The sequence below is a fragment of the Hemiscyllium ocellatum genome, chromosome 25 (genome assembly GCF_020745735.1).
Source record: "Hemiscyllium ocellatum isolate sHemOce1 chromosome 25, sHemOce1.pat.X.cur, whole genome shotgun sequence".
NCBI lineage: Eukaryota > Metazoa > Chordata > Chondrichthyes > Orectolobiformes > Hemiscylliidae > Hemiscyllium > Hemiscyllium ocellatum.
In genome coordinates, this window is record NC_083425.1 from 49,833,731 (window position 1) to 49,859,951 (window position 26,221).

A 26,221-nucleotide genomic window follows, 5' to 3' on the forward strand; every position below is an offset into this window, starting at 1 on the left:
TAGAGGAGATTATGATTATTTTCATTAGAACCACAGAGTTTGAGGGGGTTCCTGATTGAGGTCTACAAAATCATGAAAGGTGTAAACAGAGTGTTTAGCAAGAAACTTTTTCCCAGAGTAGGGGACTCAATCAGTAGGGGTCACGAGTTCAAAGTGGGAGTGGAAAAGTTTAAGGGAGATATGCGTGGAAAGTTCTTTACGCAGAGGGTGGAGGATGCCTGGGGCACATTGCCAGTGGAGATGGTAGAGACAGGCACTATAACGTCACTTAAGATGTATCTAGACAGATACATGAATGGGCAGGGAGCAAAGGGGTACAGATCCTGAGAAAATAGGCAACAGGTTTAGATAGAAAATCTGGATCGGTGCAGGCTTAGAAGGCTGAAGGGCTTGTTACTGTGCTGTAATTTTCTTTATCCTTTGTTTCACTTCAGAACTAATATTGCAGCAATCTTTTGATATGACAAAAGAAATTTGATTTTATGTTTGTTTCCTGCTGAATCACAGTCATTTTTAGTTACCTTCTTGATACACCATTCCATTTTCATTAAAGTTTTAATTTTCACTCCCACTGTGTGATCAATACAGGCTCAAGGCTCAGGTACGTTATCAGAAACATAGAACCTTCCCCTAATAGTGATCATGTTCGTGCCATCTCTCCAAACATCACTTTCCACCTCTCTAACATCACTTAACTTGAAATCTGTGGTTCCCATTTGACAGCACTGTGTTTGATTTGTAACTGTCCTCTGGAACGCACTAGCAACCCACTCAGTCAAAAAGGGTTTGGGTACAGAAACTGAAGCTGTCTTTTTTTGGCTTCGTTCATGCCCCATGAAAACATGAATTGAAAGAAAAAAATCCTTCAACCCTACAACCCTGAGACTTCTACGCTCTTCTAATTCTGGCCTCTTTCACATTCCTGATTATAATTCCTCCACTGTTGTTTGCTGTGTTTTCAGTGGCCATGTTTTCAGTTACCTGGGTCCCAACCTCTGATTTTGCTCCCTGAACTGCTCTGTCGTCTCTTCACTTGTCTCCTTTGAGATGCTTCTTGAAGCATACCTTTTTGACAGAGCTTTGGATCTTTTAATATCTCCATGCCTTTCTTTTGTCTTAAAATGTACTTTACTTTGTCTTAAAATGCTCCGGTAATTTGTATTGTGGCACATATTTCTAGCAACTTCCTTGCTCAAGCATCTTCAACTCTATTTTTCTGTGTTGATTGCTTTGGTTCTCTGTTATACTCCTGACAAGATTCTTTCCTGTTTGGTAAGCATTTGAATTGACCAGTGAACTGCTATCAACATAATGCTGCAATAATTTGGTCATTCTATTACACAACATATATTTTAAAATTTTGTTTCTATTGTCATTTACAAATTTTTACCGTGTATTTAAATAAACTATTATCTGAATGTCACACAAATCAGTTATATATGAAAAGCTATCAAAAGCTAAAAATATACATAAAATCATTGTACGTTTTTTTCCAAAATTATATCTAAAAATGAAACATTGTCAAAAGATATTAAATAAAACATTTATCTGACTGCAACTGAAAAAAATGCTAAATGGTTCAATATGAGGTGGCATTTGTCAGTTTGAAATTAACTTTTAATTCTGATGTCTTGAGTTTTATTTCAGCATCATAATGAATTTATATCCATTTCCACTTTTCTCAATGTGTTACTACTGCTGCTGATGTGATGTATAGGTGCACTGGATTAGCCAAGAATTAATGTGGAACATTAGAATAAATAAAGCCCTTCATTTGGCTAGAACAAGTGCATCATAATTTAGGCAATTACTTCATTTTAAGTTGTCTTTGCAGTAGGTTTTAAATTTTGAGTGCCTTGACACTCATAGTTTGAATATGCGCACTTATCTCCTTGCTTATTCTTTGGATAATGGCTAGAGATTGTTGTAGCCAGTCATCATGAAAGATAGGCTGGGCGGACCTGTAGAACACTTGTTTGGGATTTTAAAGTTCAGGTTTAAGTTATAAATCTAGGGATAATATAACGAAAAGGTGTTTGCTAGCTTAAAAGTTTTGTTTATGAAATTATTCACAGGTTCATAACACTAGTTTTCTGGAACATATTGAAAGATTCCCTGTCTGTATGTTGAATATTGTATGCTAACCATGTTCTGATATTTCTTGCTTCCTGACCAATTATGCTAACCCTTCATTTGCATGTTCTCTAAGATACTAACCATATTCTTCATTAGTGCAGAATGCTTTTTGCATTTTTTTGCTTAAATTTGCAACTAATAGATAATAGTTTGGCCATTTACTTGCTGAAAGATTTATTTTTTTATTCCTTGAATAATGCTGAAGTTTTCAAATCTACATGAAGAGCAATATATTTACAAACCGATAATTGTTTTAAATCTCCATTGTGGAACTGAGAAGCAAAAAGTAAACAGTTTATTCAAAAATCTTGTACATCTGTGTTAACCACTGTCTGGTCCCCTTTTCTAAGCTGGAGCCACCTTTGGCAAGTTCAAATGCCTGGCAGCAGCTACAGAAGCTGAACCAGGATCTACAAGCTGAGCTGGAAGTTCAACAACAAAAACAGGAAGGGGTAAATGCACAAACTCAAAGCCTAAAAAAAAGCTATCAGGATGCCAAGGAGCTCCTGAGACAACAAGAGACAAAAATGCAAAACCTTCAGGCCAGATTGGACATTTCTTTATCAGAGGTTGCCATAAATGAACAGTCATTATCTAAAACACAAAATGATTTGCGCCTTGAGCGTCAAAAGTATAAAGAACAAGCAGATGAATACGAGAGAAAACTAAGTATGTTTAGCAATAAGTTGCAAGAGAGTGAAGAGAAGCTTCGAGAGGTAGAGGGGCTCCTTCTTGAAAAAACACAAGCTTTTAGGGATCTAGAAAGACAAATGGCTCTTCAGGATGACTATCAGCGAGAAGTCAGGCGACTACAAGAGCATCTAGAAGGAGTAACCAGTCGGTTGCAGAACAGTGAACAAGGGGTCATTCTGAGTGAAGAACGTTTTCAGAAACAATATGAGAGCCTGAAAGACAAATATGAAAAGGAAAAGGATATCCTATCACATGGTGTACAAGAAGCTGAAGAGAAAGTTAGAGAGTATGAAGATCGTCTGCAGTCTTTTGAGGCTCAGTTAGAGAGAGCTCAAAAAGAAAAACTGGCAGTATCTTTCAAAAGCAGTGAAATGGTGAGACAAATGGAAGAACATGTTGAGATGACTGAAGGCACAGTTAAAAGGCTGACCCATGACATAGACATTTTGTCAGCTGAGAATGAACAATTGAAGCAACAACATCAGGAAATTGTCAATCAGTTGACAGAAGCTGATAGAGAGGTTGAAGGACTGAAGTTAGAATTGGTGAAGGAGCGAGCAAGATATAGAGATTTGAATGAAGATTTTGAAAAATCTATTCTAGAGGTGAATAAACTTAATAATGAAGTGGAAGAAAACAATTTTAAAATGGTGTCACTGAAGGAATCTTATGAGAGGGAACTTGAAAAGAAAAATAAAGACTTCAACGAGGCTTTAATTAAGCTGAAAGCTTTAGGTACCAGTTTGGAGGAGACAGAAAAGAAACTTCAGCTTAAAGAGGCTACACTTAAAGGCCTTGGTTGGCAGGTACCAACAGACATTGATATGCTTATAGAGAAGAAAGAAGAACTTCAAAACAAGTTAGAAGATGCTGAAGCTAGGCTGGCTCAACAGGAGATAAAACTGCAGTTAACCGAAAACAGTTATCAAGAACTTCTTTCCCAAAGCAATAAACCCCAATCAGATACTGAAACTTCAAGAAAAAGTGCTGAATGTGGAGCAAGAAGAAACCTGCTAGGTACTTCTACAGTTGAAAATATTCTTCATGCCACAAGCAGTTCATTTGAACCAGTGGAGGTTGAGATCTCAATTAGTTGTATCGCACAGCTTTCGAAAGAATTAATGGCAAGGCTTCAGCTTTTGGAGAGCCAGTTATCAGCAGTGACTGATTCAGTAGGACAAACATGCACGGAATGTTGGTTTTCAGGACTGCCGTCCTCTCTGAATACTGAAAGTTCATGCTACAAAATAGCAGATGGTTGTATTATAGATCTGAAAAAATGTCTGGAAATTATATGCACACTTGAAACTAAGCTATTAATAACAAAACAAGCCATTAAAGGGGAAACTGCTTGTCCTTTAGATGAATCAGCAAGCCTGCAATGTAATGCTGAAACTCATGGAGGACTGTCTGACCCTGAAGTTCATTTAAAAGAACAGAGAAAAGAAAACCAGTCATTAACTTATTCAATGTCTCAGCAGTTTTCCAGTTCAAATGTCAGACTTGAGATACTAGTGCAAGCTGCAAACTTTGAATTCCAAGCACTGCAAGCTAAACTGCTTCAGTTGCGTAAAGTGTTGGAAGGTTTGCAACAGAAAACTGGTCACCTTGCTCAAAGATGGGACTCTGAACAACATGGACAATTGTCTGACTTGGTACATGCATTGCAAAGTTCAGTACAATACTTGCAACAAATGGAAGAAGGTTTAGCCAGAAAAGAGAGAACATTATTCAGTGAAGAATATTTAATGAAAGCCTCTTTATCAGAGGAAGAAAAGCTACAATGTTTAGTTGACAAACTGGCACTTGAAGCAGCAACACTTGATAATATTGCTGATGCTTTGCAGAATTCTGACTCTGGAATAAAAAGTACTTTAGATGAAATTAGAAAGCACAGTGAAAACATTACTCTAATTTCACTGGAAGAAATCAGTAAAATAGGACCTTCAGTTCTCAACAAATTATTAATTGAAGGAGAATTTTGGACAAATTTTCCGATGATCCATGAAAGCAAGACATCAGATGTTGACGAACAATTGAATGAACCCATGCGAAGTTATTTCAAAATGATGGCAAACAGTACTTTGGTGAAAGGCGAAATTATGTTCTGTGCTCATAATATTTTGGAGGCTTCAGAAGAAAAATTACAACATTTGAAAGCGCAGTATATGAAAATGCATCACAGAAACCAGAACCATAAACAGATGCTCAGGAATGTTCTTGATGCGTATGGCACATGTCGGTTTGATGGGCTGCTTCAGGAAATTCGAAGTGAACTAAACAATGATGAAGAAGGTGAATCACTGTTCTTATGTTCACAACCACTCAAACTACCAATAGCATCTGTTTCTGCTGACCAAGATTTTGAACTTCAAGTAAGGGCAGAGTTAGTACAACAAATTAGGAGAAATGCTTACACATTGAAGAAAATGTCAAACTCCATTCAGTCGGGTGCAGATGATGATCTTTGCCTCTTGGCCAGAAGGCTTGTTCACAGTATGGATTGCATACCTGCATTGAGCAGACATAGTAATTCAAAAATTATGTGGCCTTTTTTGCTTCAGGATGCAGTCTTACAGGCTGAATTATCATATGTAATCTCCAAGATTCAGTTGAAGCATGATCTTGCACAAAGTGGGAATATGCAGCTGAGATTGGAAGCAATGAAGGTGGAACACTCAAACTTCACTACTTTATTACAGAGCAAACATGCTGCTGAGCTGAAAAAGCTGAAAGAGCAACAGGATTTGGAGCTAAAGAAATTAAAAGAGGAGATTGTAGAGTTTAAAAAGTTGGATATTTCACAACCGGGCATTTATGCTGGAGCAACTCATATCCAAATTGAGGGAGAACCAATTGACTCATTAGACAAAGCTATTGAACTGCAGGACATGGCAGCAAGGCATAAGAAGGAGCTGCGGGAAGTGAGAGAAGCATATGAAGCAGAGGTGGAGAAATTAAAAAGGGAGATAACAAGGGCAGGGGAGACACTCAGACTGAAAACTGAAGAAAATGTGAAGGAAATAGATTCATTGACTATCTGCATGGAGAATTTAAAGGAAAAGCATGTTGAGGAGCTCAGGAGACGAAAAGAAGAATTTAAGATGGAGAAGAGAGAGCTAGAGCAAAGGTTTGCGAGAGTAAAAGAAGAACTCACACATGAAATAGAAGCTTTAAAAGAATGTAGCAACTTCAAAGAGGTGGATGTTGTATGTGATCTGCAGAGATCCACTGACCAGTACAGAAAAACAGCAAATGAGCCACATTCTGTGATCTTGCTGAGAAATCGCATACAAGAGCTGGAGTCCCAGATAGATGTCATGAAAAATAAGATTGAAGTCGGCCCAACAACTCTGCGGGAGAAATATGAAAAGGACTTGGAGAACCTCAAGGTGTCCATGTGTTTAATCATACCAACTAGTATCTGCATGTTGCTTGTAGCGTTACACCTTGCTGCCAGCAATTAGCTTGTTTGTGTTCTGTTTAGTTGCTCCACCTGCATGGAGGATAGAATTGCATGATATATTATTGAACTGGGCAAAATCATGCAGAGTAAACTTTGCAAATTCTGGGGAAATGATAGAAAGAATCAAATACTATCGGGGTAAAATTTGCTGAACAGTGAGAAACTAATTGCATAACTTTGCATAAAAATATATTATGAAAAACTGTTTCATTCTGATCTCCGCTAGCTTTATGGTATAAGTGCATTTGAATTGTATCTGAAATTTGCCCAGTTCTTCTCTTTGATGTGCTTTTAGGCAATCCTTTCAAATACAATTGAGCCCATTTTACTATTATGCAACTGGATTGTTTTGATGACTTAATCGCCAATTAAATGTATGTTATACTTGAAGGAACAGAGGGTACTGTCCAAGTAAATTCAGTGTAATGATTTGTCCTATCATCTGAGGTTAAAAAATTAGTATACCTCACATTACACAATAAATAATTATATCCTGTTGTTTGTATATGCTCTTTGCCATTAATTTATTCTTCATGTATAAAATCATTTGATTAGACCAATGTAAAGTTTTGCCCCTTTTGAGATTTGTCAAACTGTAAAACCTTTTACAAATTTGAACAAATATCCTAAATAAAGGTTACAAACTATTTTCTTCGAACAAGCCTGCACATTAAAAATAAATTTTCTCCTTTAGTTGCAATATTTCATTTAATTTGAATAATATCGTTTGTCTCTTCAGTTAAATATTTTGGATTTATGATTGTCAAAACAGTGGGTTCAATTGCATTTGATTAAAAACATCTCTTCATAGCTGTCCAGTGTGCTTGGTAATGTAAATTGATAGTTATGTTGCCCTTTGCTGTTTGCCTTGATGCTATGCTACTAATTTATGAATTTCCCTTTTCTCTTTCCTTCTTTTTCAGCTGGCTACATATCTCTATCGCACTTTGAGGCATTAAAAACTAGCAACTTATTTCTTGTCAAGAAATGCTGTAAAATCCTTAAATTTATAATATTTTATATTTAGAAAGAGGTCACCTTTTACACTGTTCAAAAGTCTTTAAATTGTCTCAAGTAATAAAGTGCTTGGGTGACTAACAGAATAGTGCCTTTTTCCCTCTGGCAGCTTGAGTTCAAATCCAATAAGGAACATAAATGAAGAATTTCTTTGTGTTAGCATTAAATGCCACATTAATCTTTGGGGCCCGTAGTTCAACTCATGATGTGTGCTTACTAAGATCATCTAGCAAGGCGTTGTTCATGGGTGAGGGGGATTTGCATGTTTCTGATTACTAACAGCCATCAGTTGACCCGACAAGCATTTTTTTGGATTATCAGCTCGGTGTGCTGTGAAGAGGATTGGCTGCTTGATCGAAATAATGGAAGGTGATTGACACTGAGATCTGTGAGCCATTGAAAAGTTAACAGTTCGTGGGGCAGAGGAAATGATGAATATATTTCTGAAGAGCTATTGAAGTAGCATTAATTTTTGTGCTTCAGTAAAGTGATGCGATAGTCAAGCATACAAGTGTGTGTTCGAATCCATTTTGAATTTGCTATTCAGTAGCTCCTGAATTTTCAAAGCAAGTGAAGGTTTAAAAAAAAGTCAGACAAGGGTTATATAAGCTAAGCATACATAATATTTAAGCATGTAAAAACAAAGCACACTCATTGAAAATCTGAGATTTTGTGGAATTTGGTATTGTTTCTGTTGTGATCCTTTGTCAGAATTTGTATTGCAGTTTAGTTCTGATAAATGGGCCACAGTTGAGGATAAGCTTTCTGTTTAGATTTTGATCGATATGTTGTGCATTTCCATCACTTTTTGTATTTTATATTTATTGTATTTCTGAAAATCCTCACCCATAGAATGCACTGCCCTACTTTCACATTTGTCACTGCGTGGGTTTATATTGTCCTGGCACTAGGTTTGCATTTATTAGATTCTGTTAAATTTTTGGCGCAAACTAAAACCTTAGTTTGAAATTTGACACTAGTCAAGGAGATGTTCAAGCCAGATCAGTTGCATGTTGTAAAGAGGCAGGTCCAGTAGAAAGTAGTTTGATTAATTACACTCCCATTATGTGTTGGAACATTGGTTGACTCTTATAATCTAATGATGGCAAACATTTTACAATGTTGGGATATTGCATCGAGTCACTGACTTAGAACATTTTGCAGTGGTTACAATGATTGCTGGACTTTTGTGTTCTGGGACAGTGAAAAAAACTGATTTGGAATACCTCTGACTGGGTACAAAACAATTTTCCACGCAACAGCAACTTCCCTGAGGCCAGTCAATACCCAGCAGTCTCAAAGTCAAAGCTTCTGTTATGATTAATAGATTTGCTTTAGGATGTAAAGAATTCTTCCCCTCAGTCTCTACCTTAGTGAACACAGACTGTGATTTGATGAATCTCTGTTTTCTAAATAGTGAATCAGTCTAAACTTATGAAGAACTCTGAAAGAAGTGCACCGAATCCTTCCAAATAACTTGTTTTAAATGAAGTTTGTTGACACAATTTCTTTTGGTGAATATTTGTACTACTTGGCCATGTTGCCTCCCATTAATTGCTGTGATAAATGTCATCAATATTCTTTGCCATTTAGAGGGTAAAATTTGTAATAGAAAATTCCACAGCAGTTTGACCATAGCTCTCTAGAATAGTGCTTTCTGACAGTTCAAAGAGGCAAAATGAAGAATAAAACTCATATTTTGTCATGAAAAGAATTGATTCAGTAGTACAGTATGCTATGGCAAAGTAGGATATGTTTGTGCAGCTTATAAATTGAATTTAATTTCAAATTGTGACAAGCAAAACTCTGCTTGAATGTTCCTTGGAATAGAAGGGGTGAACACGTGGAAAAATCTATTTTATTAATTTTCCTATCCTAAAAAATTATAGTCATTGGTGTTCTGAGAGCAGATCTGGGCACCCACACCTTAGCATGTATTAGCTTTGACAGGAGTACAGTATAGGTTTACAAGAATGAGACCTGAACTTCAGAGGCAACGTTATAAGGAGAGATTATAAAAATTATGCCTGGTTTTCTCTGGAATTTAAATCTCAGAATTTGTTTTGGCTAAGCAAAGATATTAAGGGATATGGGCCATAGGCAGATATATGGAGTGAAACCACAGATCAGCCATGATCTCATTGAATGGGGATCAGATTTGAGTGGCTGAATGGCCTACACCTGTTCCTATTAAAATAATTGATCAAACCTAATAGGATGATTTTTATGAAAACTTTGCAATTGCTGATGTTGAAGAAAAGATGAAAGGTACCAGTGCAGAATGGGGAAAAAAAAACATTGTTCATATACTTCATTGATCAGTTTTCTATAAATTAGTCAGATGTTATCAGCAGTTAATCGTTTTTCATTGGCTATTCTGAGATCCGAAATGCAGTATGCTGTTGTAGGAAAGGCATTTACTTGACCACTCGATACCACTGACTTTCTGGTCATTTTGCTGTTGCTGTGAAGAAATCCATTGGCAAATAAAGCCTAACAATATTCTTAAGAAATATCATTAATAAGGTGTTGAGTTACTCCAGGAACTTAACAGAAACTGTTACGTGCTGGACCTCTCAGTAATAGCAACCCTAGTCATTTATAATCTAGAGAGTTATGGTTTACTTGGATATGTCTTCTCATTATCCTTGGGTATTGTTTTGAATTCTGTGGTCTGTATACTAAATAGCGAGAGTTGTTGAATGCTAAATTTTATCTGTACATTTGCCATGTACACAGTTTTAATTATAATTTAATCTGAAATGTGCAAAACATTGGGAGGAAAATCTCACTGGCTGCATTAATGCACATCCTAGTAGCACAGTCAGACATAAGGGGTGACCTTATAAAGGTTTACAAAATCATGAGAGGCATGGATAGGTTAAATAGACAGTCTTTTCCCTGGGGTCAGGGAGTTCAGAGCTAGAGGGCATAGGTTTAGGGTGAGAGGGGAAAGATATAAAAGAGACCTAAGGGGTAACTTTTTCATGACGAGGGTGGTATGTATATGCAATGAGCTGCCAAAGGAAGTGGTGGAGTCTTTTACAATTGCAACATTTAAAAGGCATCTGGAAGAGTATATGAATAGGAAGGGTTTGGAGGAATATGGCAGATGCTGGCAGGTGGGACTAAATTGGATTGGGATATCTGGTCGGCATGGACTGGTTGGACCGTAGGGTTTGTTTCTGTGCTGGACATCTCTGTGGCTCTATGAATGCCGAGGTACCATTTAATGGTCAGCTCTTGTGAAATCTTACTATGATTATCACCTACTTTTTTTTAAACAATGGAGAAGGGAAGAAAATAAAACTAAGCTGTGATCAACTAAGGCTTTAAAATCCAGCCAAAAATTCTAGTAATACAAATTAGGCTAACATCATATTACCAAAAGAACCTGCAGTTCTGACATAAGGTGGACCAATCACATTTTATAGTTAGCTCTTAAATGTGCCACATCTGCACAATAAGTTCTGTTGCATCATTACTAATTCTAGAGAGTTTTCTTTAATGATATTTGCTTCAGTTATGCATCTAGTAAGCTAGTGGTTGTTCAGAGCATAGTCTTTTTTTTCTTCTCGATGGGACCAATAGCAGTTTTTGTTTGTGAACGCTGATAAAACTTGTTAACCTTTAACAATTGGTGTCTGTCAGTGAAAGCACTTGTTTGACCCATCTCTTCCCCAGCTGGATTTGAACACAGGCCCCAGCAGTGAAAGGGCAAATTTTGAATGCAGTTAGGGAAAACTGCAGTTTGCCTCACTCTCGTAAATGCATTCCTTTGAATGTATTTGTGATGTTGCTCATAACTACTAGAGCAGTTCTTCCCTTGTTATTTCTTTGTCTTCTTTCCTGTTATGTGCCCTTTAAAACAAATCTCTTATTTACTATTACAAATTAATATAATTGAAAAATTGAACAAGTAAAAGTAAGTAAGTAACATTTTCCACATAGTAAGCAATTGAGTTTTAAAATTTTGAAGAAAACTATTGTTTTTGACCAAAGGAGAACTTGGTGTAAGTCGCAACTGTCTGCACTATTTGAAACTTCATAAGGGATTTGTCATGATTATTTTTCTTGCCTTGATCTTTAGGCTACATGTGAACGTGGATTTTCTGCTATGGAAGAATCACATCAGAAGGTAATAGAAGAGCTTCACCGACAACACCAACGAGAACTAGAGAACCTCCAGGAAGATAAAGAGCGGTTGTTGGCTGAAGAGACAGCTGCTACCATCTCTGGTATGTGAGGAATGGATGAGGATGCTTTTTCTCATTGGTATCTTTGGGAATTTAAATTGGGAGGGTCTGTATTTTGTCCACCTACTAAAATCAAAATTCTGAAACATTGATGTTCCCTAATCTATTGATTATTATTAAGTGTAATATTGCCCAGTAGACATCATCGATAGCATACTCATAAAATTGCATTAGCCATTGCTTTGATTTGCTTGCTGTGTGTGAATATTAAAACTGAAACAAAAACCAAAATTGCTGGTGCAACTGAGCAGCTCTGGCAGCATCTGTGGGGAGAAAGCAATGTTAAAATTTCCAGTCTGATGACACCTCTTCAGAATCTTTATGACTGGTAGTTGTAGGGATACACTGGGTGAACCCCATATTTTAGGAAGCAGAGATGCTGCAAAAAAAAAGTCATTAGAGTAATCAAGGTCTACAGCACAAAAAAAGAGCCTTTCAGCCCATTGAGTCAGCACTAGTAAAAATAACTAAAACACCTGACAATTCTAATCCCAGCACTTGGCCTGTTCCTTGTAACCCTTAGCATTGCAAGGCACATCTAAATACGACTAAAATGTTGATGGTATTATCTTGGTGAAGGCTCAAATGGCTCCTTCTCCTCTGAAACACATCTGAGAGTAGCACATTTTTCAGCCATTGTGCATCTCAAAAAGATTGTCATATCTAAATGTTGTTAACAGCTGTGGTGGAAATGATTAGAGCAGTTTGTCCAACGCAGGCAGCATGCATACACAGTTTGAGATGGGCATGTTTGTCATCTAAGGTTCTGTATAAGATTCGGAAACTGGGCTTGATAGTTTTGAAACAAGTATTGCCAGTCTAGTGAAATCACCAATGGCACTTTGATTAAAAATGTGTTCAGAAGACAGAGAGAATAGATTGATGAAAGAAGAACTGGTATTTATCAGAATGCTTCTGTGGCAGTGATAGAAATGGTTTGTTTTCATTTATACATTTAACATGCCCGTGACACACACTGTTCATTGTAGCAACATCCTTTACCAAATTCTGAAATTAATTGACTGATCTCGCAATACATAAATTTTCTACATGTGCCATAAAAATCTGGTATGCACTTTCAATAAATGTAAGCTGATGTACAAATTTTCCAAACTCCTCTAATTGCATATAAAGACTGGAATTTGTAATACATCCAGCACAATAAATAGGATCCATCCATGTGGTAATGCAAGGGACAGTTTGTAATTTTGATGGATTTAACAGTATAATTGCCGTGCATTTGCATCATATGGATCTTCTACCTTTGAGACATTTCCCCTGACAACACCCCTCAGGATCTTTTGTGGTTCAATCAAGGCACCTCCTAACCTTCCAAACTCCAGTAGGTACAACCCTGACCTCTGTAGCCTTTTCTCATAAGTAAGTCCAGTTGTTCCTGTTATTAGTGTGTTATTAGTGTCTGAACTGCTCCAATGCATTTGCATCCATCCTTGAAAAAGATGATCAGTACTCCAGATGGGGTCTCACCAGTGCCCTGTATATCTGAAGCATAATCTCCCTATTTTTGTGTTCAATTCTTTAGTGATAAACAATAACCTTATTAGCTTTCCTAATTATTTGTCATATCTGCATACTAATCTTTTGTGATTTATGTACCAGAAAACCCAGATCCCTCTGCATCTCAGAGCTCTGCAAATATTTGTGCAACATTTATGTTTTATTCTTTCTACCAAAATGGACAGTGTACAGTTTTCCACATTACACTCCATTTGCTGCATTTTTGCCCACTCATTTAACCAATCTAGATTTTTTTTCGCAGCTTCCTTGTGCCCACCTGACAGCTCTCTTTCCATCTTTGTCATCAGCAAACTTGGCAACCCATTCCTTTTATCCCTTCACACAAGTAATTTATATAAATTGTGAACAGTTAACATCCCAGTACTGATCCCTTTGGAACATCACTCATTACTTCATGCCAACCTGAAAAACGTCTGTTTACTCTGCTGACTAATCAATATCAATATGCTGCCCCAACCACCAGGAGTTTTTATTTTCTGTAATGACCCTTAATGTGGCAGTTTATCAGATATCTTCTAGATCATCCTCTTCTGCTGACATGCATCCATCTAATGATTTTTCTTCTTCAAAAAATGCACCATGCACTTTCACATAATTAAGGCATAATCCATACATCTTGCCACAATTAATGCATCATCTTAATTCTTGGTAATATCCATTGATAGGGATTATAATATTTCTGAGGTAAGATAATACCGAACTTAATTGAAGGCAAATCTTTTTGTTCAGGTCAACAATTAAACTCTTAATACAAACCCTAAGTTTTTACATGAGTGCCACTTAAACTTTCACTCTTCTGTGGAGCAGCAGTATCAACTCTCTTGTATCCTGAATAGTTTATGCCAATTTGGCACAGGAAGAGTCATGGAGATGTACAGCATGGAAACAGACTCATCGGTCCAAGCTGTCCATGTCGACCAGATATCCCAACCCAATCTAGTCCCACTTGCCAGCACCCGGCCCATACCCCTCCAAACCCTTCCTATTCGTATACCCATCCAAATGCCTCTTAAATGTTGCAATTGTACCAGCCTCTACCACAACCTCTGATAGCTCATTTCATACACGTACCACCCTCTGCGTGAAAAAGTTGCCCCTTAGGTCTCTTTTATATCTTTCCCCTCTCACCCTAAACCTCTAGTTCTGGACTCCCTGACCCCACGGAAAATACTTTGTCTATTTATCCTATCCATGCCCCTCATAATTTTGTAAACCTCTATAAGGTCACCCCTCAGCCTCCAACACTCCAGGGAAAATAGCCCCAGTCTGTTCAGCCTCTCCCTGTAGCTCAGATCTTCCAACCCTGGCCACATCCTTGTAAATCTTTTCTGAACCCTTTCAAGTTTCACAACATCTTTCCGATAGGAAGGAGACCAGAATTGCACGCAGTATTCCAACAGTGGCCTAACCAAAGTCCTGTACAGCCGCAACATGACCTCCCAACTCCTGTACGCCATACTCTGACCAAGAAAGGAAAGCATAGCAAACGCCGCCTTCACTATCCGATCTACCTCCGACTCCACTTTCAAGGAGTTATGAACCTGCACTCCAAGGTCTCTTTGTTCAGCAACACTCCGTACGACCTTACCATTAAGTGAATAAGTCCTGTTAAGATTTGCTTTCCCAAAGTGCAGCACCTTGTATTTATCTGAATTAAACTCCATCTGCCACTTCTCAGCCCATTGGCCCATCTGGTCCAGATCCTGTTGTAATCTGAGGTAACCCTCTTCGCTGCCCACTACACCTCCAATTTTGGCATCATCTGCAAACTTACTAACTGTACCTCTTATGCTCGCATCCAAATCATTTATGTAAATGACAAAAAGTAGAGGGCCCAGCACCGATCCTTGTGGCACTCCACTGGTCAGAGGCCTCTGGTCTGAAAAACAACCCTCCACCACCACCACCCTCTGTCTTCTACCTTTGAGCCAGTTCTGTATCCAAATGGCTAGTTCTCCCTGTATTCCATGAAATCTAACCTTGCTAACTAGTCTCCCATGGGGAATCTTGTCAAACGCCTTACTGAAGTCCATACAGATCACATCTACTGCTCTGCCCTCATCAATCTTCTTTGTTACTTCTTCAAAAAAAAAGTTTGTGACTTGCCCAATAAAATATGCATTCGGCAATCCCTGATGTGATGCATGTGTCCAAGATTGAAAGGAGACTGGACTATTAAAACATCATTGTTTACAAAGAGAGAACCATCCCACATCTGAAAATAGCCATCCCTGCTTGTTTGAGGGTCACCCCACATTAGTTCTTATAAGTCTCCTCCAGGAAAATGAGGCTGCCAAGAAATTATAGCTTAAGTGTATTATGTGGACAGATTCCAAAGTTTGGATGGGTTTGAACAGAATGTGTCAAAAGTTCTTGCATTTGCATTAGTGCGAAACTGTTAATTCACATCACACGTTTGATGTGCTGTTCCATCTCTTCAAAAGAGTTGCCCACCTCTCCATTTTGTATAAAGCTGTTCAATTCATTCAACAGGGACCAAGAATAAAGAGGGAAATTGCTGTCAGACATTGTTAGGAAGATTTAGGTCAGTGCTTATCACTTGCATATTTATAGTTATCACCACCAATAAATCAAAGTTTATGTAAAGTATCTACCTGCCAAAAATATAAACTACCCTTTTGACCAAGCCTGCAGGACTCAAGCAGATTAAACCAGTAAATATAATGTATAAGCATGAACAAAATGAGTGTCTTTTGGGATTTTGTGAACCAGACTATTATGGGTTGCATGTGCTTATTAGAACTGATTTTGGAAGAATAGGAAGTCTTTTGAAACCATCAGATTACAGCTTTGATGGCATAAGGCCACAGAGCATTTTTTCTAAAGTAATCTATATGGCTGTAAACTATAAAGACTGTATGACTAAAGTGCAGCTTTTTTTTACCCTTTTACACTTTAGTGCAGACAAAAGAAAAACATTGATCAACTGATCTGTCAACAACTTTTTAAGCTTGTCCTATAGAGCCCAGCATTACCTCTGAAAGGCCAATGTGATTACAGTTGAGAATTTTGGGCAATTGAATTTGATGTTTGTTGCAAACCCAGTAGTAAAAATCGAAACAAAACAGCAAACAGCATTATTCAGGTACAATTAAATGAAATCAAAGTAATAATTGGAAAAAATGTGTATGTCATAGTTTACTCTAAGTTGTGATTCATTTATGTTTCAACAATTTTTCATGGATTCCATGTTCACGATGCACCGTGAAAGTTTTATCACAGTGAGTGAATAAGTTTAGTTCTCAGTTGTAGTTTGCTACAAACCATGAGATTATAATATATTGTTACAGATGTGGAGCTCTGCTTTTGATTTGAAAATGTAGTGCTGAGATCAGTTCCAATGTAGTTCAGACATTTGGCATGGATTCTGTAACCGCATTTCCCTGGTGATCTTTCAGCACAGTACCCTCTGTGGAAATAATTTCGTCTTGTCTTTATATGCAGTGACACAAACAAACGTGGGAAAATTCCCAGTGAAATCGTAAATGGATTGCATCGGTTTACCCCACAGGTCTTCCTTCTCTGTCCTTCACCATTAAATTTGTAAAAATTGTTAATGCTCCCCTTTTACTCACATTTCTCAGAATTGGAATGAACAGTCCTCATTTAGTTGAAATTCAACTATTTTTCTTGTTGTGCAATCTTTGAAGTGCTGGCTTTGTTCCTAGGCTACATCAAGTCTTTAACTTTACCAAAAATATGACTTTTCACATTGGTGCGTGAATGAGGTCATATCGAAATCAGTCCTATAAAAAATGCATGCACATTGGACTAAACGTTCTCTCTTCGCATATCTTTGGCACATTCTGTTTCTACAGCTGGGCTGATTTGTTCTGTGGAGTGTAGGTATTCTGGGAGAAAAAAAACACTTTGTTCATTCATTCACTTCATTTGACATGATTCTGCATTTGTTAATTACTGTATTAAAACATTAAAGCAGTCAACTCTTCTTAAGTATAACAAGTGGGTCCTTCCTGTTTGGTCTATGCATGGATCTTGGTATCAGTAACTTAAGAAGCACAAAAGGAAAATGAACAAAAGTCTTGTGGATGTGGGCAATGTGTATGAACACAAATGTTTCTTAAAACTAACTATATTTGCAGTGGTTTCTTTAGGTGTGGATGATGCTGGTGGTGTTACTGATTTTATACTGATCTTGTTCAGCAATAGCATATAAACTGGGAACATGCTGCAATTTAAAAAGTACCATTATTCTCAGTTTTCAAAGGTATTGTAAAGGTATTTGGAGACGAAGGGCCTGTTTCCACACTGTAGGTAATCTAATCTAATCTTCTTTACACCTGACACCAAGTAGAATGAGTATATTGTCACTTGCCCCACTTCAATCCACTCTTGTCTCTATTGTTGTCCTTTTCCGTGCAGTCTAAGATTTGCCAAACCCAATTCAACACTTTGCCTTTTCTGTATGTTCTCAGTCATACATATTTTCTGTGCTGTAATGACAAATCTACATATGGTTGCAGAAATAGTATGATATTCTTAGCAAAAAGATGATTGGTGTAATACTAACATTTTAAAAGTTCAGTGGCTTTGATTAAGAAATTTTGAAACCTCATTCTTCAACTTCTGCATATATTTAAGACTTCATCCCACTTGCACAAGTAGGGAGGAATCTGCAAGGATTCTTATTGTACTTAATGATATAGATTGCAGCCTCTTGGTGGGAAAGGGGTGATTATTTACTGATTATTTTAGCTTTTTGATATTTTCACTTGTATTTTTGTGCTTGTAGATTTGAGCTTAGTGTTTCTCTTTTTTAAACTAGCAATTGAAGCAATGAAGAATGCACACCGCCTGGAACTTGACCGTGAACTGGAAAGGATAAGAAAATCACAAAGCAGTAATGTAAATGCAGATCTTGATGAAATATGCAAACAGCACGAGTAAGTACAAAATAAATTGTGTTGGCTGGGTCAGCTCTTCGTCAGGTCTTGGCAGCATCAGGAGGTGGAGAAGTCAACATTTCAGGTGTAACCCTTCTTCAGTCCTGAAATGTTGATTTCTCCACCATCTGATATTGCCTGGCTTGTTGTGTTCTTCTAACTTCCTGTTTGTCTACCTTGGATTCCAGCATCTGCAATTTTTTTGGACTTTCCAACAGATCTTGACTGCGTTTTGTATGACTCATGATCTCAAATACTTACTACCTGACACCAAGTCCAGCAGTATTTCTGTCCTATACCTGCATTTTGAAGTGTAAGGCAAAACCTAAGAATACAAAGAATACCAGTTAGATCCACTCCATTAATATTACAAAGCAATTGGTTTGCAAATACTATAGACCCTGACACATTGTGGTAGTAGTCCTAAAGACTTGTGCTCCAGAACTTTCCACATGCTTAGCCACGCTGTTCTAGTACAGGTAGAACACTGGCATCTACTCAACAATGTGGACAGTTTCCCACATTTGTCCAATACACACCAAGCAGGACAAATCCAATCTGGCCAATTACTGCCCCATCAATTTGCTGTCAGTCATCAATAAAGTGATGGAAAGTGAAGCAATAACCTGCTCATTGACACCCAGTTTGGGTTGTGTCTGACCCAATTAGCTCCTGAGCCCCTGCAAGCTTGGAATCAGGGGTAAACTCTCTTCTAGTTGGCGTCATATCCAGCACATAAGACGATGGTTGCAGCTGTTGGAGGTCAGTCACCTCGGCTCCAGGACATCTCTGGAGAAGTTCCTCAGGGTGGTATCCTATCCTAACCCTCTTCTGCTGCTGTTGCTTCACCAACCTTCCCTCCATCATGATGTCAGAAATGAGGATGTTTACTGATGTTTGATTGCATAATGTTTAGCACCATTTGTGATTCTCTTCAGTCCATCTTTAAATGCAACAAGATATGGGCAATATCCACACCTGGGCTGACAGCTGGCAAGTAACATTCACATTACACAAAAGCCAGGCAATGACCACCTCCAATAAGAAACAATCTAACCACTGCCTCTTGACATTCAATGGCGTTATGAGCACAGATGGTAACCCCAGGGCAGATCCACTGGGACCTTGGATGGAGATGACAGGGGAGGTGTGAGTGCAGGTTTTGTACCTCATGCAGTGGCAAGGGAAGGTGCCGGAGATGGAGGGTGGGTTAGTGGGGAGAGTTGACCTAACAAGGGATTCGTGGAGGCAATGGTCTCTGCAGAACGCAGGCAGGGGTGAGAAGGGAAATATATCCCTGATGGTGGGGTCTGTTTGTAGGTGGCAGAAATGGCAGAGGACTAAGCATTGTATCCACAGGTTGGTGGGGTGGAAGGTGAGGACTGGGGGTTCTGTCCTTGTTGTGGAGTGGGTGGAGATCAAGAGCGGAAATGCAGGAAGTGGAGGAGATGCGTGGGAGGGCATTGTTGACCACGTAGGAGGGGAAATTGCCGTCCTTGAAGGAGGAGGCCATATGGGATGTTCTATGGTGGAATTGATCCTCCTGGGGGCAGATGCAACAGAGGTGGAGGAATTGGGAGTAAGGGATAGCATTTTTACAGGAGGCATGGTGGGAGGAGGTGTAGTCTAGGTAGCTGTGGGAGTTGGTTGGCTTGAAGTAGGTGTCCATGTTGAGTCAGTCACCAGAGATGGAAAGGTCCTGGAAGGGGAGGGAGGTGTCTGAGATGGTCCAGGTGAACATGAGGTCAGGGTGTAAGGTGTTTGTGAAGTTATGAACTGTTCAGTCTCGTGGGAGCATGAGGTGGCATCGATGTAGTGGAGGGAAAGGTGGGTAATGGTGCCAGTATAGCTGCGGAAGATGGACTGTTAGATGTACCGGATGAAAAGGCAGCCATAGCTGGGGCTCATGCGGGTGCCCATGGCTATCCTTTTGGTCAGGAGGAAGTGGGAGGATTCAGAGGAGAAATTGTTGAGGGTGAGGACCAGTTCAACTAATCAAATGACTGTCAGTGGTTGGGAGAGAAGAAGGTACAGGTAAATCTCTGTCGGATATGGGAGGATCCTTTGGGGCAAGGGGGAGGCATGTGTGCAGGTTTTGCACCCCTTACAGTGGAAAGGGAAGGTGCCGGGAGTTCAGGGTTGGTTAGTGCATGGCCAACCACGATGTCACCTCCACTCCCGCTGTCCCATAGAAGAAACAGAGGGCTCGGAGGCCTTCTTCATGGCAGATGGATGTGTGCAGGGATTGGATGTCCATGGTGATGAGGTGTTGGGGCTGGGGAAACGAAAGTCGTGGAGGGATTGGGTGGTGTCCCGAATGTATGTAAAGAGATCCTGAACCGGGGGGACAGGATGGTGTCAAGGTATGCAGAGATACGTTCAGTGGGGCAGGCGCAGGCTGCGACAATGGTTTGACCGGTGCAGTCAGGTTTGTGAATTTTGGGTAGTAGGTAGAACCGGGTGGTGTGGGGTTCCTGGACTATGAGGTTGGAGGCTGTTGGTGGGAGATCCCCTGAGTTGGTGAGATTGTAGATCATCTGGGAGATGATTTGGTGATTAGAGGTGTGGTCGTCATCAAGGGGGTGGACGTTGGTGAGTGGCATAAGCAGGTAGGTGCATCAAAGTACACTGCCTTTGTCCTCTGGTTTGACGGTAAGGTTGGGTTTGGGGTGGAGGGCTGCATGTTGCGAGGGCAAGAAGTTAGAATAGGTGAGAGAGGTGGACAGGTTGAGGCAGTGAATGTCACAGCAGCAGATGGAGATGTAGAGATCAAGGGCGGGTAACAGACTAGCATGGGGAGTCCAAGTGGATGAAGTGCATTAGAGGAAGGAGGAGGGGTCCTCAGAGGGTGGGCAGAAGTTCTGATGGAGAAAGTATGCACTGAGTCGGAGGTGACAGAAGAAAAGTTCACTGTCGCAATGCACGTTGAATTCATTGATCCAGAAGCGTACGAGAACAAAGATGAGGCTAGTACTGAGGACCGATGGTTCAGCCTTAGTGATGGGGAATTCTGGGTGGGATGGTAAAAACACGGCAGGGCTGGGAGCTGGGACCTGGTGTGGGGCTGGAGTTGGGAGTGGGAACGGAGGCTGTCTCTAGAGTGGGTATGGTTATGGAGTCATGGGTGATGTGACCAACTGAAGTGATGTTCACCATGGGGGTCAAGGGGGCGGGAGCAGTGCCTTCAGTGGGATCCGTGGGGGTGGACATGATGTTACATGTGACTTTTGCGATTTCAGCGGTGTTCCAGTGAGTGATGTTAGCGGGGGTGGAAGTGGCTGAGGTGGCAGCAACTATGGGGATGGAAATGACATGCAGGGTAGGCTTCATGTTAGTTTCGATGGCGGAGGCGGTTGTCTTGGCACAGTTGCAGAGGCAGTTGCAAAGGCAGTATAGCCAGCAGTGGCTGCGGTCTGTGGGGCAGCGGGAGTGGAGGTGACATCATGGTTTGCCACGCACTAACCCACCCTGCACTTCCGGCACCTTCCCTTTCCACCGTAAGAGGTGCAAAACCTGCACACTTGCCTTTCCCTCGCCCCAAAGGATCCTTCCACATCTAACAGAGATTTACCTGTATCACCATACACATTACCTATTGTGTCCAATGCTCTCGATGTGGTTGTCTCTACGTTGGGATGACAGGGTGCCAAGTTGCAGAATGTTTGAGAACATCACTGGGACACATGCAGTAAACAACACCACCACCCTATGACTGAACACTCAACTTCCCTTCCCACTCCTCCAAGGACATGCAAGTCCTGCACTTCCTCTACTGCCAAAGACTAGCCACCTGATGCCAAGAGGAAGAATTCTTCATCTTCCACCTTGGGACCTCTAACCACACAGGATCGATGATGTTGATTTCTCCAGTTTCTTATCTTTCTTCCCCCACCCCCCCCCCTCCCCAAACCTTATCCAGATCCAACCCTCCAACTTGGCACCTCTCTCTTGAACTGTCCTACCTGTCCATCTTCCTTCCCACCTATCTGCTCCACCCTCCACTCCAACTTCTCACTATCACCCAACATCTTCATGTACCTATTGCATTCCCAGCTACCTAACTCCCAGATCCATCCCCCTTCCATTTATCTCTCAGCCCTCTTGGTGGCCCCCTCATTACTTATGAAGAGCTTATGCTTGAAACGTCAGCTGTCCTCACCAGATGCTGCCTGACCGGCTACCTTTTCCAGTATCGCACGTTCTGATTCTGATCACCAGTATTTTCAGTCCTCACTTTGTCCTAACCATTATGATGCAACAGCAATGTAAATGAAATGCTTGTGGACTTTGATATGCTTAGCAGCCAAGCTATGGAGAAGAAGTGTTCAAAAATAATTCTAGTAACAACATGAGAAATCCAGATTCATGGTGGTACTGGCCTCCATGGCCAACAGACTTTTACAGATGCACCTTAGAAAGCTTTCTATCCAAGTGCATAATGGCTTGGTATGGCAACTGCTGTGCCCAGGACCATAGAAACTAAGAAAGTTGTGTACATTGCCCAGTCTGTCACGGAAGTCAACCTCCCATCCATAGGACTCAGTTTACACTTCTCGTTGCCGCAGAAATGCTGCCAACATTATCAAAGACCCCTTCCACCCAGTAATACTTCTTCCACCTCTTCAGTCAGGCAGAAGATACAGAAGCTTGAACATGCACCAACAGATTCAAGAACAGCTACTTCCATGCTTTTATTAGCCTGCTGAATGGACCTTTCTAATTTCAAATCTAATATTGATCTTTTGTGCACTTCCTGTGCAGTCATAACCTTGCATGCCACGCTCTGTCTAAGTACCCTATGATCTGTATGTCTTTGTTTGTTATGATTTGCCTGTACTGCTTGGAAGACAAAACTCTTCTGTGTACACGTGAGAACAATAAATCAACAATAAATTAGAGCCTATGATCTTCAAATATAAAACCATACTAATAAGAGTTCCCTATATGTAATGCTGTGTATTGTCCTTGACACCAAGTAGTTAACTGAGGATAGAGTGAAGGCGTGTGAACCAATGATATGCGGAATTGGCATCCCCTGCCCCATATAAGAAATGATACCTAAATTGCAATTATACCAGAGGTTCTAACATCTGTAGTTATATCTTTTAGTTATGTGCTTCGAAGAGCCATTTGACATGTTCAAGCCAAATGGAGTAAATGAGTAATGACTGAGAGGGAAAAAAACTTAGAGTGTGGAGGTGTGTATTCTGCTCCACTTGATATTTTGTGGCTTCATTGCCAAGTTATGGAGTGCTATTAATGCACAAACAATAATCAGATTGTTCCAAAAATGGAGAATATCCAATTTGATAGATGAAGATTTGTTTTGGGATGTTGATTTATGAAACTGAAAGCACCAAATCTGATGTAGAATAAGATCCTTACCAGATTCAAAGTAACTCAGAACTAATTCAATTAACTATTTGTTCAGAGAGCTGAAGATGATTTGATAGTTCTTAAAGCAGTCTGATTGTAATTTATTTTTAAAATATTTCATGGAATCAGAGGTACATTAATTTAGTTTGAATTACCAGAGTTGTGCAAGCGCATAGTTTTATATTTATTTAAGCAATCACATGAAAGCATTCGTATATTTTGGTGGTGAAACCTGACACACACTATCACAAGGTGATGGAACATTGGCAAGTGTTCTGCAGTCCACTGAAATTATACATCTCACTCTGTTGTAATTGAAACCTGCTGTTTCTCACTAGCATTGTCATAAGGAGGACTAGACAGAGGTCATGTGAGTATCAACCAGGAGAAAGGGCATGAGTTGTCCCATGTAGTTCACTAATCACACAATTTCAGAAAGAAGTGGTTAGTGATAATTTGCTTTTCAATCATGAAGTTTTAAAAAGAAAGCACCTTTTTATTTCTGGCAAACCTTGTAACGAAAGTTTATGTTTCTCTTTTAAATACCTAAAACATATTACAAAACGAAATTGTACAAACACTAATTTCTCTCACAGGTTGACCAGCTGATCTAGAAGGTAAAAACAATGACTGCAGATGCTGGAAACCAGATTCTGGATTAGTGGTGCTGGAAAAGCACAGCCTTTCAGGCAGCATCCGAGGAGCAGTAAAATCGACGTTTCAGGCAAAGCCCTTCATCAGGAATACTTTTGCCCGAAACGTCGATTTTACTGCTCCTCAGATGCTGCCTGAACTGTTGTGCTTTTCCAGCACCATTCCCCCAGCTGATCTAGAAGGAAGTGCTGATTTTTTTCCATTAGAGTACAAACAAAAACTCTGGTATTTGTCTGAGTTGATTTTCAATGTGCTTCCAAAAATATGTAGTTGATTCTCCGACTAGGGTTCTGAATCTAAATAAAGTAAACTACAAGTTTGAGAGGCCCAAATTGACTGATAAATTGGGGAATGTTACTTAGTGACAATAGTGGAGATGCAATGACAGACATTTAAAGAGCACATGGATGAACTGCAACAATTGTTTATTCCTGTCTGGTACGAAAACAAAATGAGGAAGGTGGCAAAACTATGGCAACTAAAGGAAATTAGGGGTATTGTTAGATCCTGAGATGGGCATACAACTTAGCCAAAAATTAGCAGACCTGAGGATTAAGAACTTAGAATTCAGCAAAGGGGGATAAAGGGATTTATTAAGAAAGGGAAAATGGAATATGCGCATAAGCTTATAAGAAACTTACAAAACTATGTAAAAGCCTCCATGGATATGTGAAGGCAAATGTAGATCTCATACCGTCAGAAGCAGGAAGTTATAAGGGAAGCAAAATTAATCCTTTATTTCTACTTTCATAAATAATGTCCGAAAAATGTTGGCAAACACATGGTTTTAAGAGGGAGATGGACTGATGGAAATAGGTATTAGTAGAGAAGTGGATATGATTAAAGGCTGATAAATCACCAGGCCTAATAACCTGCATCCCAGAATACTTAAGAAAGTGACCATTGGTAGTCATCTTTCAAGATTTTATAGGCTCTGGAGCAGTTTCTATGAATTGGAGGATATGAAGGGAGGCTTGATTAGTTAATACTATGTTCACTAGAGTTTCGAAAAATGAAGTGTGTTCTCATTGAAACCTATAAAATTATAACAAGCGTAGAGCGAGTAAATACAGGAGGATGTTCCTGATGACCAGCAAGCTCAAAACCAGTGGATACAGTTTGTGTGTGGGTAGCCCATTTAGAACTGAGCCAAGGAGAGATTTCTTCACCTAGAGAATGTTGAGTTGAATTCTGTGGCAGAGTGATTCCAAAACATTGAATGCTTTCAAGAAGGTGCTAGACATAGTTCTGAGAGCTAAAGAAATCAAAGTGGTTGGGGAGAAAATAGGAACAGGTTACTGAATTGGACAATCAGCCACGCCCATACTTAATGATCAAGTAAACTCTCAAGAATAATCTATTCCTGCTCCTATCTTCTTGTTTCTATCTTTGCCGTATCGGTAATGAATTACCGTTTAAAAATTGAATGTGTTTAATTTAGCAGTATTCAGGAAATAAACCATTTCAAAATTGTTTAACAGTGAGGAACTGGCATCATTACAACGAGAAATTGAGGTTTTGTCAGAACAGTACTCCCAGAAGTGTTTGGAAAATGCACACTTGGCTCAGGCTTTGGAAGCAGAGCGACAGGCATTAAGACAATGCCAGCGTGAAAACCAGGAACTCAATGCACACAACCAGGTATGATGTGCCTTCCCACATTTACAACATAAATGCCACAAAATTGCCACATTATAAATACAAGGCTTACACTGTTTAAATAAAGATAGTGTGAATTGATCTTTGGTGACAAAGGGGAGAAAAGCATTCTAATTCTGGTTTGAAAAGTACATAACTGGGGACATAGAAAACTATATCAATTTTGGATGTGATACATTACTGTTAAGTACCCTGATCAGGTCTACAGATTAAAAACTAGTCCATTGTCTTGTGGAGAAAATGGGAGTGGTGATCGAAACCAGTTCTTCTTTTTATGTTCCTGTCAATAACTTTTTAATGCTAGGTCCTTTGATATTCCTTTTACAAGGCTAACTGTTAAAATCATGGTCAGCTGCACAGTACTGGTTATGGAAACGGCAGACTGACAATCTGGGTGCCTGTTCAGCTCTCCACAATCTAGTTTACACAAAACTATTGCTCCCTTTTTCAAATCTCTTATCTAAACTACCTCTCAGCAGTCCTTTTGTTGTATTTGGTAA

The 26,221-nt window shown here is 39.5% G+C and overlaps 1 protein-coding gene across 3 annotated transcripts in view; it reads left to right on the forward strand.

Annotated features, from left to right (window-relative positions):
• Window positions 1–26,221, forward strand: part of mprip (myosin phosphatase Rho interacting protein) — a 444,516-nt gene that overhangs the window by 398,030 nt on the left and 20,265 nt on the right. For 2 of the 3 annotated variants that reach the window (XM_060844305.1, XM_060844306.1), the window contains exons 16-19: window positions 2,487–6,221; window positions 11,403–11,550; window positions 17,915–18,032; window positions 25,544–25,703. In XM_060844305.1, the coding sequence (XP_060700288.1) occupies window positions 2,487–6,221; window positions 11,403–11,550; window positions 17,915–18,032; window positions 25,544–25,703 (4,161 nt within the window). The remainder of the gene's footprint in view (window positions 1–2,486; window positions 6,222–11,402; window positions 11,551–17,914; window positions 18,033–25,543; window positions 25,704–26,221) is intronic. The other variant, XM_060844307.1, reaches the window with a different exon arrangement.